Genomic DNA, 18101 nt, shown 5'->3' on the forward strand with positions numbered 1-18101 from the left:
ATTATATATATTTTTTGAATTGCATAAAAAAAATATAATTTTAATATTATATATCTTGGGTATAATCCAACTCACTACACTTGTTGATCATGTTATGGACAACAACTATTTCAAATTACAGATCTCTAGTCATAAACATTGCAAAACTGTTATCCTTATAATATCAAAAAAGTCTATTTGGCACAATTGATCCAGATTAGAACCAAAAGTGCCAAACTGGATTAATAGAAGTCTATGATTAATTTGTCCATAAAAAACATATTTCTATGTGTATTTCATTCAAGCTCTTTCCTTTATAATATTTCAAATTCTCAGCTTTCTAAATTTAGACTATGCACTTTCTGTGCATATCCAGTTATTTCTTCTCTGCCCCTACACTTCCAATACTTCATTGCAAAATCTTATTGGCTAAGAAAATATGGCTACTTTCACACTGCAGGCCTTGATGCTCAATTCCGATTTTTTTGTGAAATCCGATTTTTTGCGTTGCGACTTGTATGTGATCTCTTGTGCAAACTGCAGTCATAGAACGCAAATGTCCCGCATGCGCAGTAAAGGATGCAATGTCGTCACAGGCCAGCATGCTCTATGTTTACTGAAGTAAACATGGATGGTAGTACCGGCGCGCATCTAGCGGTCTTTTCCAATCACAAAACCTCAATCTTTTCACATGGTTAAACATAAATACTGCTCTCTGCATCATCATCTACCATGGTTGTTGTTTTTCTTGCCGCTTCTGCGTAGCAAGACGCAAAATAGTGACCTTTGTCGGGTATTAATGACGGCCGTTCACACACATCGCATTTCTCACTTGCAGGATGTTTTCAACGTATACTGAATACTGAAAAAAGGAGCTTATGCTGGATTTTGGAATCAAACAGATTGATGAATAAGATCATGTCACACAGAATCTAAAATGGTGGACATATGGCCATAGACCGTATGAGCTTTTATCCATTTTTAATTTTTCATGGAAAGAATTTGCTTCGATCGAGTATTATGACATATGATGTACAATTTGATATTACTTTTCTGTGGAGTGTTACGGACAAATTGAGCCTATGTATGCCAGGATAGAGTGTGTTTGGAATGCCAGATGACGAGAAAAAGATAAGAGGTAAAAATCATGAGTTTTAAATTATGACAGCTTATTAGTTATTTGTGTTTGTAGCATTTAGTTGGCTTACAATTTTGATGGGGGGTCTTTTTCTTTAGATAAAAATATCTGATTTTAAGGAGGTACAACACATTGGGTTTTCTTTACTAATAAGCTTGATGTTAAATGCGGAGCAAAATGTGGACGCAAAATGGCCCGAGGCCGGACAGTGGGAGCTAAGGGGTTAAAATTTAAAGATAATAGCTGTCGTACAGAAAGGCTTCCAGCTCTCAGTCGTTATACGATGATTTTCAATTTGCTTCAAAATTAGAGCAACACCATTTTTAATTCAAATGAAAAATATGAGCAGAAATGGACCAACATGTGTATCACGGCTACCTTGGGTAATTCTTCAATCTGGTTGGCATCCAGGTAGAGCTCTTCTAAAGTTCTCTCGAAGCTGAAGATCTCCTTGGGGACCTGCTGAAGACTGCAATGAGAGTAGTCCAGCACTGATATCACTTCCTCTTCACCACGGAAACAGCGGCATGGCACCAGCCGGCCAATCAGCTTTCGCTTAGTGGTCATTTCCAGACACTGCACTGAAAGAAGTAAAAAAAGAAGAGATGGGGGATATTTTAATAATTCAGATTAATTTAAGGGGAATTTGGTTTCATTGAGTTTACACTGTATCAGTGCCCCATTACTTGCCAACAGAACATATTTAATAAGGATATACCACAAAAATGATACAAATATTCAGAAGCAGTGAAGTGTCATAATAAGTCAACCACAGAATTATTAATAATTAAGAGAAGTAATGAAATAAACCGACACAGAAGGGAAAATTTTGACACAGAAAAGGAAGAAATCTTCTGAAGTTGCTGTTCTCACTTGAAATGCTTGAATCAATGCAAACTACTCTACATTAGACACGCATGCTTAGCAACATAAATCACTGATACCCTACTTCTTGTGAATAAAAACCAGGGATCGACCCATTCATAGTGGTTTAGACTCATACAGTAACAGAGGCTGGAAGCTAGGTAGTACAGTTTTATTTTTTATTTTTATATTTATTTTTTGCAGACAATAGCATTTTTTTTACTAATTTTTTTCTGGACAATTTTAAGTTTACCTATACTTAAGTCCATAAAACACCACTTGTGTCTGTTCTGTGATTTGAGTTCAATAGAACAGCCCTGCTCTCACTTCTAACCTGCTCAAAGTTTCCAGTTACTTGTGGAAATTCTCAGTCATACAGCTCATAATCATTCCAAAAAAAGTTAAAAACAAACCACGTGACTTTGTTTTCCAAGTTTGAAGTTGTTTAGCTTCCCATCCAGGAATCTGGGTCTGAGTTAGCATTGAGTTCTAAGCTTTATAAAGTAGTTCAACAAAGCCTTGTTATGTTAAACTCCCATCACTATGCAGGGGACCAAAACATCTCGCCTGCTCAGCCAGGCCAACAATGACCCTAGTGACTCCCTTTCAGAGACATAGGCCAGTATTGGGTGCACAATTGGATTGAGATTTTGAGATTTTCAAGAACAAATCATGTTTGTGTTTCAAAGCTTTTTCTGGTGCATTGTTGCTACAGCAGGACATATTTCTTCGATTAAAGAGTACGGTATATGAGGTCTGTACAAAGCTTAGGTAGGGGAAATGTTTCAAAGTAAACTGCAAAAGGTTTGCCTACAGATCCCTGACCAAACCATCTCACTGCCTAGGCCATTTGTTCCCACAGAGCACCCAGATGTCTAGTAATTCTCAGGTAAGTTATTCAAACCTAAAATCTACATGTCCAGTCTCTTTAATTAAATATAATTATAAAGCTGGCATACTCATTGTTTTTTCATCTGTCATAACTTTGAAATGAGCAGCAGCAATAGTTTTTTTTCCCTTGTGAAAATATTTTTATCCCTACTATTTTTTTTGGTTAAAAAAAATTGTAGGAACATATAAAAAAAAAACCAAAAAGGCAACACACAAATATAGTATTATGGTATATTATATTAGCCTTTATGAAGAGGCTCAATAAATCTAACAGAATTTTACAAAGTAAAACAATTTTCTTTTAATTGTTGACAAAATGCATCTATCTTCACAAAATTCTTTAAAAAATAGTTTTCAATAGATTGACAACAACGTTCTTTCTAATTTTGTCATCTACCCTGGAAGACTACATAAAGTTCATTACGAAGAAACAAACGAGATGACGCATCTGAACATTCTTAGACAGATTTAGTTTTGTGACATGTTTTTTCCTTAACAGCACAAAATGTGAACTCATCTTTAATGTTGTGAAATCAAAAGTAATTGGAGCGCTTGAAATGAAGTGTAAAACTGGGGGGCAGATGCATGAAACAGCCATCCACTGCACTCCAGCCGTTACCCAGCTCAAAGCAGGCTGCGGCTCAACTCCTCAACAGATACACACAATCTGTCTTTTCATACAACAGGCCATATAATTAGACTAGAGATATAATTAAAATAGATCTTTTGTGATTCTATGACAACATCGCTGTGTTCCATAACTCCGTTTGAAAAGCTGCTGGCTGAATGGCATAAGTAGGCTAAGGATGCATATTAAAAACCTCGAGTGAGGATTTATTGTGAAGCTTTATAATTTCACACTAGAATGTTAACTACACTCAATCTACTGACAACTAAAACTATTCTATTGCCGCCTCTTTTGAAAGGAAGAATGATAAAAACAATTTACTAACTATGGCCCCACTTTCATTTTCTGAATGTCAGCTACAATGTCAAGAGCAAAAAGGAATTAAAAAAAAAAAAAAACAGAAAGGAGAAGATTTAATTTGTTGTATACTTGTGCTTAAAATGTTATTCTGAGAGCAAACTGCCAGTTAATTAAATCCCTTGTAGAATACGCCAACTTGACAGTTAAAGCTGATTCTGAATAGTGAAGGGATTCATGGGGGGCACAGAGAGAACAAAAGAAGATGTGGAAATAAGGATGAGAAGGTGCAGACTGCAGCAAAAGGGACTCCAGAAGGTACAGAGATGAGATCTATGGGCTTTATCAGGCTATAAGCACACACACATACTGTGCATGTCCAACTCTGCATGAGACCAGATGGATTCAGTAGACAGAGCAAAAAGGAAAATTGAAAGCACACTGTTATCTACAATGGGTTATTACAACCCATCTGAAATCTGATATAAAAGGTGCTGATCCTTAAGAACAGTTTAACAAAAAGCGATGGACCATTACAGTACACATATCCTAAACTAGATTCATATACTAAACCTCACATCCTAAAGTTCAAATATACTACACAATTTATTTAGTAAAACTTTACTTCCATACAGGACAAGCAAAAGGCAACAACCTTTTATAGGCGTGCAGTCTCTTTTGCAGTAAATTTCAATATTAAGTTTTCAGACACCTTCCATTAACCATTAATCTAATAAACTTGAAACAATCTTCAAAATGGTTACTAGGATGCCTCACGAACTTTAGCTTACTACAATTAAATACAAATCTAACAACATGCCATGATTCACTGACAACAAACATCTTAAATATTGCCTCCACAACGATGATATTAGAACAGAACAGAAGACAACCCGATTACTGCTAAACTTCTTTTATATTAAAAGCTAAAAAAAAAAAAAAGAGTTTTTGCTGCCAAAATGATTCCAATATATAGAGATTGGTCATTTGTATATTTAGGTATTTTGTATTCAAAATGGTCAAATAAAGCAGCAGTAAAATCTGTCCATTGGATGAGGGAATAATAGAACCAAAATAATACTTGCTATATGTTCAATAAGGATGAAAGGGGATTTCTGGTATAATTGTACCATATTGGTATCAAGGTTTTGAATTTATTGAACGCTCATAATAATGCTTTAGTAGTTTTTCCAAGATTCCCTGTCCGGCTTCTGACAATATTGTTTCTGTAATCTGGCAAATAAATAGTAGACATTATAGAAACTGTTTGAAAGGACAACCCTCTACACTGAAAAAAACAACTCATAAGATTTACTTAAAAATACATTATAAGTATTTGCACACAAATGATTTAAGTAAAATATTATGCTGCAATATCAAGTAACACTCACTTGTCAGTTAGTGAAATTTTGTTTCCATAAGACATAACAGTTGTGAAGATATTTAGTAACATTTACTTAATTACATTAAAGTTGTAAGTTAGATTTATTTAAACAAATTAAGTAAAGTGTATTTGTTTTTCATAGGCACAAACAGTATTTTACTCAAAATTTTAAGGCAACACAGAAACAAACAGGACAAACAACCATTCATGCACACACTCTCACCTAAGGAGAATTTAGAGAAGCCAGTTAACCTAACAGTCATGTTTTTGGACTGGAAGCCGGAGTACCCAGAGAGAACCCATGCATGAACCCATGAAATAACATATGGCTTGTTCGTCAAAAAATAAAAAACATTAATGACAGGCAAAGCTTCCACTAAGATGACCTGGAACCCACTGCTAAGTCTTGGTCTTTGATATTTTGTTTTTTTTGTTTTTTTTTGTGATGCCACATTTTCTTACCCTAAGATGACAAAGTCATGAATTCATTTAGGAAGGCAACTTCATCATACAGTTCGAATCCATCCAACTCCAGGAAAAGTTTTTGGAAGACTTCAAAAGTGTAGCGCAAAGTGGGAGGGTATGCCAAGTTCAGGGCATATATCAGTCCCGTGAGCAGCAAGCAGGCTTTTGCAGTACTGTTGCACCCTGCCAAAATGACTGTCGTCTTGCTCTGTGTGTAATCTTCTAACGTTTGGACTCTGAGCTGAATAAGTCCTGCTGTGAGCTACAGTGTGCATGTGGCGTGTGTGGTTTCAAAATTTTAGATAACAGTTTATATAGTATTTTTTAAGTTTATGCACATACTGCTATTAAACATTTAAATAGTATAAGGAAATCTAAATAAAACTTACTCTTTCTCCAAAATGAAGGTGTTACTTAAAAAAGGTTTAATTTTACTTCAGTTACTCTAGTTTTTATTGAAGCTTAAAAATACAGAGTAGAAATTATGACCAATACTCTAATAGAGTTTAGTGCACAAAAAAGTCACATTTTTCAGTGTAGTGTTGGGACTACCCCATTAAAAAATAAGATTAAAAAAATAGATTGTGTTGATAAATGTCACAATGATAAACAATTTTGTTCAGGTTTACAGTGTCAATGTCATTCTGAACTGGTTTTATTGCAGGTTAATTGTTATTGCAGCTATATATATATATATATATATATATACAAACTGGAACAACAACTAAACACTTGAAAATCACATGTTGCATACTGACAATGAAATCATGTTAACTCTGTAATTTACTGCAGCCATACTCAGAGATGAGAGACTTGAGACAGCTTCTGAATGTAAATCAATACTTTATAAGTAATAACCGCTAATTAAGATTGATGATACCAACGTTGTTATTGTAACTAAAGCAAATAGGTAACAAAAGTCTAACTATTTCATATCACATTAAAAGCAACCTGATGCTTTTTTTATTTATTGGTGGAAATAATCTATAACAGTATGCTAAGCAGATTTTTAAGTTTTTTACACAATAAAACAGTTTGGGAGCGAAATGTATTCATCTTCTAAAATAAAGCAAGTTAAACCCTCGTGTGTTAAGGTCTCAGCAAAGTATTTTGCAAAATTTTGGTCTGCAGCCATTTAACAAGCTGTTCTTATTAGCTACTTAACATGCAGCTGCTTGATTGCACCCTCACTGTCTACTAAAGTACCAGCTAAATATGCAAAGACAGAGCAGACTAAAAATAACAATCATTTTATCATGAAGGCAACGTGGAGAAAAAAAGAGAGCAAAACATGCTGTCAACAAGAATTAAGTATTTTCTATAAAAGCAGAGACAGACAAAAAAAGTAGATATAATGGAGATTAACATTAGGGAAAATGAGCAAAGCCTCCAAGCTAAGCGACAGACTTATGCACAGCAATATATATACATTTCTCTGCATTAACTTGATAGTATTGTGCTTTGGTTTAATGCGCTGTTATGTTATTAGTGTCCTATTCTCTTCAGCATTTGCTTTTTATTGTAACCAATATACCAACTGATGACGCAATAAAAAAGCTTAGAACTAAAGCATTGGAGTGTGTTCACATTGTTTCTACTAGTTTCTACAAAGATAAGTTAAGGAAATAACCCTAACCCAGACAGACAGACAAAATACAGAGCACAACAAGTCATAAGATATGCAAGTAGTGCTTTTTACAGAGGGAGCAGAGAGACTAAAAGTTGCCCTAAAGGATCGGCAATGCACCATAACAAGAACTATAGCCCATGGCTTTTAGTACCATTTTCAGCCCCACACAGAACAATCTTGATTTTGACAGAAAGGCAGTTGCTGCGTAAAGAAAACTTAAAAGATAAGAAAATCTTAGGGGACAACATTAGCCACCTGCAAACTCTATCTTCAGCTTGATTCATATTGCCGTTGAGCTGCACCAGCGCAACCTTCACAGTCAAAGAAAGGAGCAGGATGTTTCTCTCAGAAAATCTGTAAAGATTTCGGAGGCTTAATCTACCAGATATGTTGATATCCCCTTGAAAGCTCTATTAGCTACTGCACCTTCAAAAGATTCAAGATTCAAGATTCAAGAGACTTTATTGTCATTCACAAACCTGATGGCTTTAAAAACCTAACACGAAGGATCAATCAACTTTTATTGGTATAGCACTTAATAACATTCTCTACTGAGCCAAAGTGGTTTCTGTTAAAGTTCAAATAAAACAAATTAGATCAACGCATGTTTATGTATTAGAATAGTCCAATAAAATTCTACACCCACACTTAATTTAAAACCTGCGGAAAGCCTTAAAAACCAATTTTCCTAGATGTTCTCCATTACATCTGACTGAGTATAAGATGTCTTGGATTAAAAAGTGGGCAAAGATGTCAGTACTAAGTTGTTTAAAGCTGGTAGATACATAGCTAAAAAAATGCTATATATATAAATACATACCCTTGTGTGTAATTTGTTGTTAGGTCCTCTGCCTATTTAAATAAAGCATATTTCTTTCTATGTTCAACTGCTGGTGCCTGTCTTTCAGCAGCCTTACAGGGTGAATTCCCTTGAGCACCATGACAGCCACCACTTCACGTGCAGCCTTGTTGTTGCCACAGTAACCGCTGTCATAGAGACCATCTCCCAGGAGCTGGGTGTATTTTTATTCATTCTCTCTGTCATAAAACAGAGCGTTCACTCAGTGGGCGATCGCTCCACATTTTGTGAAGCTTAAAGTATACTCAGCTATATCAGACACTTTTATAGCACCTGAATAAGCACTTCAGAGCTCACCCAGGATTCTAAAATCACTCACAATTAAACAATCCACAAAGTCACACAAGAGCTCTGTGCTAGACCCAGATATATTAAAGCTTACTGACTTTGATTGCTTTTGACAGCACCAATAAGAAAAAACTGAAATTGAAAATTTCAAATGTCATAATATCATACTGTACTGGGAAAGTGATGTATGGGTGTGGCCAGGAAGTCTTTGTTCGCTTTGTGTTGTAATATTACCTAATAAACACCAACTACATTCTAACCCTTTTGAACCTATTCACTCAACTGATGTTTGCTGGTTGGCTTTGAATTTGTGAAATTTCACATTTGCAATGTTTCAGTACCATGGACAGAGCTGTAGGTTTGTTGACACATTTCTTTACAGCATAAAAAAAATCCTAAAAGACCTACTTCATGCAAAATATGATTATTTTTGGAGCATTTAACTATGTTGTACAGCTATTATTTTATCAAAATCATTCTCAAAGTGGTATTTGACTTTGCCCAAGCATTTCTGAGTAATTCCTCTCTATGAGCAGCAGTTCCTCCCTATTAGGTTAAAAGAATGTCCATCACCATCCAATGTAGAGATGCAATTATCCATCCCATCCTGGATGCACCCAATTTGACTGCGCCTTGCCTGCCCTGTAAAAAACATGGCCACTTTCTTCAATCAGTGCTGTGAGGCAGAGTGCAATCATTTTTTTATTCAAAGTTGAGTGACTCTCCAGCACCTGATCTGCATAGTGACAGCAACTGTTCTTTTTAGTGTAATGCTGCAGTGGTTCTAGGGCAATACCCAAACTTAGAGAGGGGTTGTCAAAATTAGGGCAAATGTCTTTTATCGGGTTGGAAAAACGGCACCAGAAAACAAGCAGAATTACATTATAAATGAATCCTATGATGAAATATATCATCATATATAAGCCTATAGTTGACTTCAAAAATGCTTCACAAGGAACTACGTCGAATAAGTTCTGATGCAGTTTAGGTCGTAAAGCAACAAGAAAAGTCAGAAAAACTATTTCAGTTCCTATTTAAGGTCAGATTAGATTTGTTTCCTTCCTGTAAAATGGCTCTTCTGTCATAAAGACTGATCTAGAATGTTATTTTTGTCGTTGTTTTTTATGTTAAAGACTAAACACAATCTTGCTAAATCATGATTTAAGTTTTTCACACACTTACAGCTGGTCCACTCCAGCAGGCAGTGAGGCTCCAGGTGGCACGTCTGTAAAACTCAATGACCCTCAAAGCTCTGTATCTGAAAATAGCAATGAGTCACACCACTGAAAATAAAACAGCTGACAGCTCACCTGCATCTAAAACGTGGCAATTATGCTCAGATGCATAAATGATCAAATATATAAAACAATCAAGTGGCTCAAACTGTTACATAGACTTCAGGAACAGGATGACCTATAAAGAAGTTTTGATGGGTTCTAAAGTGAGAAAAAATTTTAAATGCTTCTGCATTAGATAGCTCGAAGTCATAAATGATTAAGCATGCTTCAGTATCAGCTATTATCATGCTAGAATCATTTTCTGATGGCCTAAATGACATTGTTTTTTAATCAAGGGTATCACTTTATATAAATATCCCACCAGCTATAGGAACTAGATAGACCAATTAGACAAATACGTTGTTCAGTGTAAAATTATTATACATAAAAACTATTAAACACATCCCCAAAGAGAAGTGTACTGTAAATTAGACACTTTTAATAGACATCCAAGGATTTTGGGAAGAAAAAATATATACTGTATAATTCAATATACCCAGCTCCAAACTGACCACAGATGGTAATGTTCTTACTACTAAGTTTCACCATGGCTGTGGGTTTTACTGCATCTGCAGCTCTGCTTATGTGTCAAAATTACATTTAAATGGCGGCTCAACATTTCATTTTGGTCTCATCACGCTAACACACATTTTTCCACTGGGAAGTAGATATTTTTAACCAGGTTTTGATGTCTTCATGACAAATAGATTTTTTACAGCTCTACAATCCCGCTATTTGGAGAGTAGAGGAGAAGAGAAGAATAAAAAAAAAAACTCTATGATATCCATGCTATGTTTTGAGCTATTTTAAATAGAACTCTGGTTTCTTTATGTCAAAATTTTGTAATATTTTCTCTATTAATGTCTAAGTATCTTGTGCTGTTGTATTTTTTGACACCTGACAACGTCAAAAAGATTCTTTCAGATCAGCTGGAGTTATGGCAAGCAGTAACCCAATTAAACTGAATCCTTGAACTGCATCAAAAGTTTCTTAAACAAAGCAAAAATAATAAAAAAAAATAAATACAAGTTAATTTAAAGGTGTAAAATGGTTAGAGATAATTTATCATAAGATTTTTTTTTTTTTACATCACAACAGTCTTGTTTACTAATGAGATTTATTAACAAGCATTGTTTACATTTTTTATCTCATAGATTTACAGAGTAGTTATAATGTGCTCTATCAAGCCTATTTTAATTAAATCTGCATCTAAAAAAAGCAATGAATAAGTGTGTTTTCTTTGAATGCTAAAGTGCCGTTTGTTTTATCATTCATCATTCAACATTTATTGGACAATAATAAACAGTACATCATGTTTGTGCATTCATGTTAATGCTTAAATAATTAAAATAATTACAGCTACATGTTAAAGCAGATATTTTAAAAACCTAAAAGTGAAGTTCTCTTTTCATTGAAACTTCACTCCTCCGATTATTTCTGAACAACTGTGAATCTAACAGGGAGAAGTCTTCATCTGTGTATCTCCTCTTCCTCCTCTCCTTCTGTCATCTCTCACACTCTCCTTACTATTTCCAGGCCACTTCCTTTCTCTGTTTATCCAGGGTTGTGCTCAGTGGCCCAGTTCTTTCTGCCTGAGACACCCAACGCATATTCTCTTTCTTTCTTCTCTATTCCCCTTTCAGGCTTCTCTTGCACTTTCAGAGCCTTTTCTCCTTCTGTCTTTATTTAACTTTTCTTTTTTCTCTCTCATCTTTCCATTCTTTCTATCCTAACCCTTACTAGGAGAAAGTAGTAGGATCTTGAATTAGAGAAAGTGCTCTCTTGTTTAGTTGCAGTAAAATGTTTAAAATAAGACGTTATTTTTAATTTCTATAAGGTAAATCTCTAGAACGTTTTATAATAATAATAATTTAGAACAGCTTTTCAAAACTCTAGAAATTTGATTTGCGGTTAAAAGACATAGAGAACATTGAAGGTAGTACAACAGTATTACAGATAAAAAGAGGAACAAAAACAAAAGTTTACACAAGGATAAGATAGAGTAAGAAGGATGCGCTAAGATAAAGAGAAAGAAGTGATATTTCGTAAGTCAGATGGTGATGAAGTCTAGAGTGGATCAGCAAAAGGACTGCAGGCCCTGCACCCCATGGTGGTAAGATGGGTTGAAAGATGTAAAGAGTTTCCCCTCTCCTAAGAAAGAAGGCTAATCCAAGGGATCCGGTGGGGATGGAGACCGGTAGAAGATTAGATAAATGTGGAAAGGTGGGTGAATGTAGAGTACAGTGCTTTGGTCAAGTCCTCTGATTTGAAAAAGCGCTATATAAATACAGGGGATTTACCATTTACCATTAAAGATAGGAGTTTGCAGGCAATTTTAACTGCAGGGGGGATACCAGATGACAAAGAGTAGTGGATGATGTAAGTAATGATGGGCCAGCAGAGAGGAGAGGTGTTTAGAAACAGCAGGGATAGGATCAACCTGACAAGGAGAGGGCTTGACCCTCAAATATTATATGCTGTCAAAAACGGGACAAAGGGAAAAGACCAAGAAGGGAAGGTACAGTAGGGGGTTCATCAGCGTTAATGGAACAATAGTTTAGGTCAAGGTTATATCAATTAGTTGAGGAAATCAGGAGAGAGTATGTAAGAAGGTAGAGAATATGGCTAAATAACTGTATGTTTAACAAGAGAAACAAAGCCCTAGAGTTGCCTGCAATGCAGAATGAAACCCCTCCTTTGATGTTGGTTGGAAATTCAATGAACTGCTGGAAACTCTAATGCTCTAAAGACATGATGAAAGTTTTTTAGTGAAATGGTTGGTGGTTGTGATCCACATGAATATTGAAATCATCCAGAAATTTTTTTTTAGAAGAGAAAGCTAACAGAAGATTTGGGTGAGAAGAGCTGCAAAGGCTTATAAGGTGTAAATAGCTGTTCTGTTTAAGAGGATGATAACTAGCACAAGTACCGTACATTCTTATGTATGCGTGCTCTTTATGTTTTATGCAACTGAACTGATCACTGAAAAGAATACAATAAATCTGAACTTAGTTCTGATAGGCTGCAGGGTAATAAGGCAAAACTTTACTTTTCTCCTTCTGACAGAGCAATAAAAGAACCATTGTCAGATTTTGGCAAGCCTATCACCCCTGACAAGATGGACAGCTCATATCCTGCTGATCAAAGATTCCTTTCTGTGTCAGCTACGTGTGTTTCTGCTTCAAGGTGAAATGAATTTCTGGAACAGCCTTTCTTCATAGGAATGTTTTGTGATTAGAAAACGGCATCAAAACAAGAGTTTTGCAAATGTCAAAATTTGAACTGCCTGCGTTCTGAACATTTCTCAGGCACACACTAAAAAAGTTGGAAAACGTTTACACAACAGAACTTTCTCAACTATAGAAATGTATGTGGAATTAGATATTTTAAATAACTTGTACTCATGCTTCGAAAATGTTATTTCAAGATTGATAAGAACAGACTAGGGACCATGGTTTTGTTCCCGTAATCCACCCCTTAAATCCTATCTAACATGAGCTAACTGAGGGCTATCACCTCAGTTCACACCTAATGGGGCTAAATAGTTCTGTGTTGGAACACTGCCTCAAGCTTATAAAAAGATGACTCATCTTTGATTATGAAAACACAGCAACATATAGACTCAGATGCATCAACAGCATACATAATATGCGAGACCAAAAATTGACTATTCTTGTGACTATTATTGTGGATGGGTAGTTGTATAATTATGACAAAAACAAAACAACAAAACTAATTATCAACAAAATATGGGTTTACTGCAGCTATTGTTGAGAAAGAAAACACTATTTCCAATGAATACATTTGAGGTCACACGCTTTTAAACATTAAAATTAAAATGTGACAAACATGAACCATAAAATAAAAAAGTGCCACAGAATTCTTAATAGAGTTTAAATGGAAGTAATTATGAGATTATCACAAATAATTTAAGCAAATATCTCTACCCTCTATCTGATTTGCTGATTCCTTTAAAGCAATGACGCTGAAACAAACATATTCAATAATAATTTTTTTCTCTTACTGAAAATAATAAGAAGTTTCAGTTTTAGGGAAACAACCAAAATAAGCACTCTTCCTCTTAAATCCCAGAAAAGATAACACAACTTTTTTTTTTAATGACTTGATTACAGTGGAGAATTATTATATTTGTGGCACCTTCATATGCTAGTGTCACAGTAACATATTCAAAATGTAGTCTGAATTATGAAATTCAGAAAAAGACATAACACAGATATTTAACAGCACAAGGTCAAGTCTTAAAACTGCTGAAGCTTTAATCTAATCATTGATGATGATAAAGATAGAGTGACAATTGCCATAAATGATTTATATTGTTTATAGTTTCAAGGTTTAAAATAATGAACTATAACCCTGTCCACTTTGAACCCCCAAAAAAGTTTTCCTGAGGACATGAACAGCAAAAAAATAACTATACACTTAGACCTATGAGAACTTCACTAGTACAGAGTGTGAAATATAATCATTTATAAAATGTAGTGTAAAAGATCCTTACAAACATTAGGCATAAAAAAAATCTAGACTAGGAATAATTTTAGGCCAATCAGTTTCTGAAGCTGTATTGTTATGATTGTACTCCAGTTTAATAGAAAGTAAAACCACCTTGGTAAATGAAGTTTAGTATTAAAAGTAATCTAAAAGTTAAATAGTAAAACCCTCATGAAAGTGTCTCGTCTTGCAGGTTAGTAAATCCAGATCACACAGTTCTGGTTACAGGAGGATGGTTCACCTTCACCTGAAATACCCTCAGTGCACACAGTGAGACCTGCTGCTATCTGGAACAACCTCTCCATCTTTCTGTCATCCCACTGTTCCTCTCTCTCTCAATTGCTTTGGCCAGGAGTCAATCCCTCTTTCCTACTGCCAGCTGATAGCTGTGCATGACTGTCTGCATCGCTATCCATGCGTTCATTCCATCTATCACCTGCTGCTGCCTCTGTCACTCCCCTATCCTCCTGTTTTGTTTTCTCTTTCTGGATGAAAACAGATAACATACTTTGCCTTCTACTGCTTACATCTTTCTTATTTGAGCATGCAGATGCGTTTTGTTGAAGGTCACCTCCATAGAACTGCACAGCTGTCCACAGCAGGAATTCATCTAAATGGGTTAACTCTACCCAACATTTGACCATATGAGAAAGATTCTTCGCCCTGAATCAGCTTTCATTTGCATAAACAGCCTTTAATATGTTTAATCCCGAAAGCTTTCTTTAACAGTCCATGAAAATTGCACACTGAACAGTTGCCATAGTAACAAGAGATTCAATTGCCCAAAAATTAGCATAAAACCGTAATTAAGAAGCCATTGCTCTGGGCATATCTTTGACAAGCTTATTGCAACTGTGCTAAAACAGCCCCACAGGTGAGAGGAATAAACCAGGAATGGAGGTTCTTACACCTAGTGCTTAATTTTATGAAAAGCCAAGTATTTAAAGTAGGTACAATATATTTCAAAGTAGGTGTGAAATATGTTAGGAAAAAGAAGTCAGGTGTTAAGTTCTAATGAGTTTGCTCAGTCGACCCTGTTTACTGAAACAAATAATTATGTACCAATGTGTGAATAATTTTTTACTTGGACTTCCAACATGGCTTCTAAAGAGTGGCTGCTTTGCCTTACAGCATTCACCTGATAAATGTAATACATTTTACACACCTACCTAAAACTTTGACCTTTAGCCTACCCTGTCCTACCTTAGTCCTGACTGACTAAGCTTTGTATTAATAAATACAGCTGAAGCAATTGCAAACTGTAGTGAATAAGGATTCTTGTTAAACAGTCTAAAGAGAAAAAAACAGACATGACAGAAACATAATAATACTGAAAAAACAATTTAATCTCATAAGACACATGCACTTGATATGCATCTTATTATTTCCTTGTATATTCAGATGTGATAAATCTTTTAAAATTTTGTATTTTCCTCAGATTTGAAAAGGTCTATGACGTCGTATTTTCTTTACTCCAGTTTTGGTTACAATGCTTTCTTTACGCTTGTAGATTTAGCCATCACAGACATAGACAGTTAAAAATGTGTTAAATGCTCAATATTTTGGGGCCATTGAGCAACCAGATAGTAGCTCTGGTTTTTCATTTCACAGCACTGAGAATATAAAAAAAAAAAACCAAAAGGTAACTATTCTTGTTTTATTATTACCGGTATTATTTTTTTTTTCCAGAGCTTTTTTTGCTGCAGCGTTTTGTGACCTAAGCATTTAAACTTGGTGCAGCATATTCTTTTCCATAACAATTAAATGAAGCACTTGCATTGAATTAAACACTTGTTTTAAACAAATGATAATTGAAAAACTAATAATATGCTTATGTTTTTCCACCAAACACAGGGCAGTGTGTTGAGTTGTTCCTAAACTAACAAATGATGCTAATTTACCAAAGCTGAACCTGGAATCTATACAAAATGAATGAAGACAATGTTGCTTTATAGAGTAGAGCACTTTTAATACAATCAAGTGCAAAACATAAAAAACAAAGGCGATTCAGAGACTTTTCTGCCTAGTTAGCCAGTTATTTTTTTTAAAGAGGGTTGAGTGTTAAGCTGTGCTTATCTGCACTGTCTGACCCTAGTTTTGTTTTTTTGTAATTCTCAAAAGGAACACCATTTTATTTTATCCCTTTCTGTCCTCCTGAACTCTGACCATAGGCAAAGTATTCCTTTTTTATTTGTTTTTATTTAAGTGTTATTGATTGTTTTGCACGAGTCTGGCCCGCCTGCTATATACATGCTATGTGTTTCCTAACCTGACAGTTTTCTCTTGCGATTGAAAGATTTTATTTTGTATTTTCCTCCAAAGCGGACGTGTTTTACTTTAACCATGCCTTTCTTCCTGGTAGACCAATGAAATTGTCAATTAAATGCTGCGTAGTTGAACTAAAATACACCTGGGGTATGGCTGGGCAATATGAAGAAAATCTAAAATCATGATATATTTGGGCTAAAATTGTGACAAAGGGTATATATCACAATATATTTAAATCAGCTTCAAAAACAATATATTGCATAAAATAGCACTGATATTCAAAAGGACATGGACATATTTTGGTTTCCAATTTAAAACAACTTATTTTAACCAGCTCAAAGCTTTTCACAAATACTACTTCCACATTATGTCTTTCGGTTTCAGCATTAGAAATTTAACAAGATCCCAGCAACCAAACAGGACAAAAAACAAAAACACACCATACTAAACAAAATGTAAAAATAAAAAAAGGGCTTCATAAATAAAGCAGAATGAAATAAGAAATTCAGTCCAATAAATTAGAGCATTTTCAGAGCATCTCGAAAACTATTTGCATTGACCTTTTCGTGCTAGGAATTTTAAAGAAGCACAAAAAGTTGTAAAATTGAGATCATTGCCAAGTTTAGAAAACAGCTGAAATAAGAAACCTCTAAAACAAGACCACATGACATCACAGGTATTAGAGCTTCTAAAAAAACCTTTAAATTTTGATTTTCCTCCATCCCTTACACTTTCTCTCAGATGACATCGCTTTTTCAAAGATAAGGCCAATGTCATCGGCTTCATAGTTGATTTATTCAATGTTTAATTGTTGTGCTGAGTGACCCTAACATGTGGAGTTTACAAAAATTCTTCATTTTGCAACGGATGCCATTTTAGTTGGTGGAATACATTTGTGGTACTGCTTGTCACTACCCAATCCTTACCGGAAGCACAATCCGTACCATTGGCGCATTTGCACATCAGCAACCAGATATACATACCGGTCGCCCTCAATTTTATTTTATAAAAAATACCTAAATTACATTTTTACCTCATTAAAAATAGTAAGTGTACTAAAGTGTTTTAAAGGTTAGTAATGTCTTTACTGAGAAAATAAATGCCTTGAAATACTTTCCATTTTATCACTTGTCTACGCTACTTCCTGGAGCTAAGTTTTTCAGCTTTGGATTTAAACATAAATCTAGTCTTTTTGACTTTTATTTTCCTTTTGTTTTAACCTTATGGTATATGGTGCATAATATAAAGAAACAAACAGCTAAAATGCAGATAAACATGCTTTAGTTATATTTTGCTGGACAATTCTGAGCTTGTCCAGAGATGACATCTTACAAGCTGTTTAACAGAGAAAATGTAAAAAGCATCATATTGTGTTAGAAAAGTCATAAAAGATTTTTTTTAAAGATTTGTATTAGCATTTTTTAGTGATTTGATAATAGAAATAAGTATTTTTAGTACCATAATAAAATTATTTATGGTGAGCTTGATAAATATCTGCTTGCACATGTGGAAATGAGCCGATGGTAGGGATCATGCTTCTGGTATAGATCAGGTACTGACACTGTTACTTTTTGCAGCAAAGGTTTTGCGGCATGTTTTTCAAATGACTGCCTTTTGTTCGACG

At 34.8% G+C, this 18101-nt stretch overlaps 1 protein-coding gene across 1 annotated transcript in view; it reads right to left on the bottom strand.

Moving 5' to 3' along the window:
- LOC107080730 (leucine-rich repeat-containing protein 7-like) overlaps positions 1–1700 on the bottom strand; it is a gene marked incomplete at its 3' end in the record, with an annotated part of 20865 nt that extends 19165 nt beyond the window's left edge. The window contains exon 1 of the mRNA XM_015368936.1: positions 1496–1700. Within this exon, the coding sequence (XP_015224422.1) occupies positions 1496–1684 (189 nt within the window). The remainder of the gene's footprint in view (positions 1–1495) is intronic.
- Between the last annotated feature and the right edge of the window lie 16401 nt (positions 1701–18101).

Source organism: Cyprinodon variegatus, unplaced genomic scaffold (assembly GCF_000732505.1).
Source record: "Cyprinodon variegatus isolate N-32 unplaced genomic scaffold, C_variegatus-1.0 Scaffold2257, whole genome shotgun sequence".
NCBI lineage: Eukaryota > Metazoa > Chordata > Actinopteri > Cyprinodontiformes > Cyprinodontidae > Cyprinodon > Cyprinodon variegatus.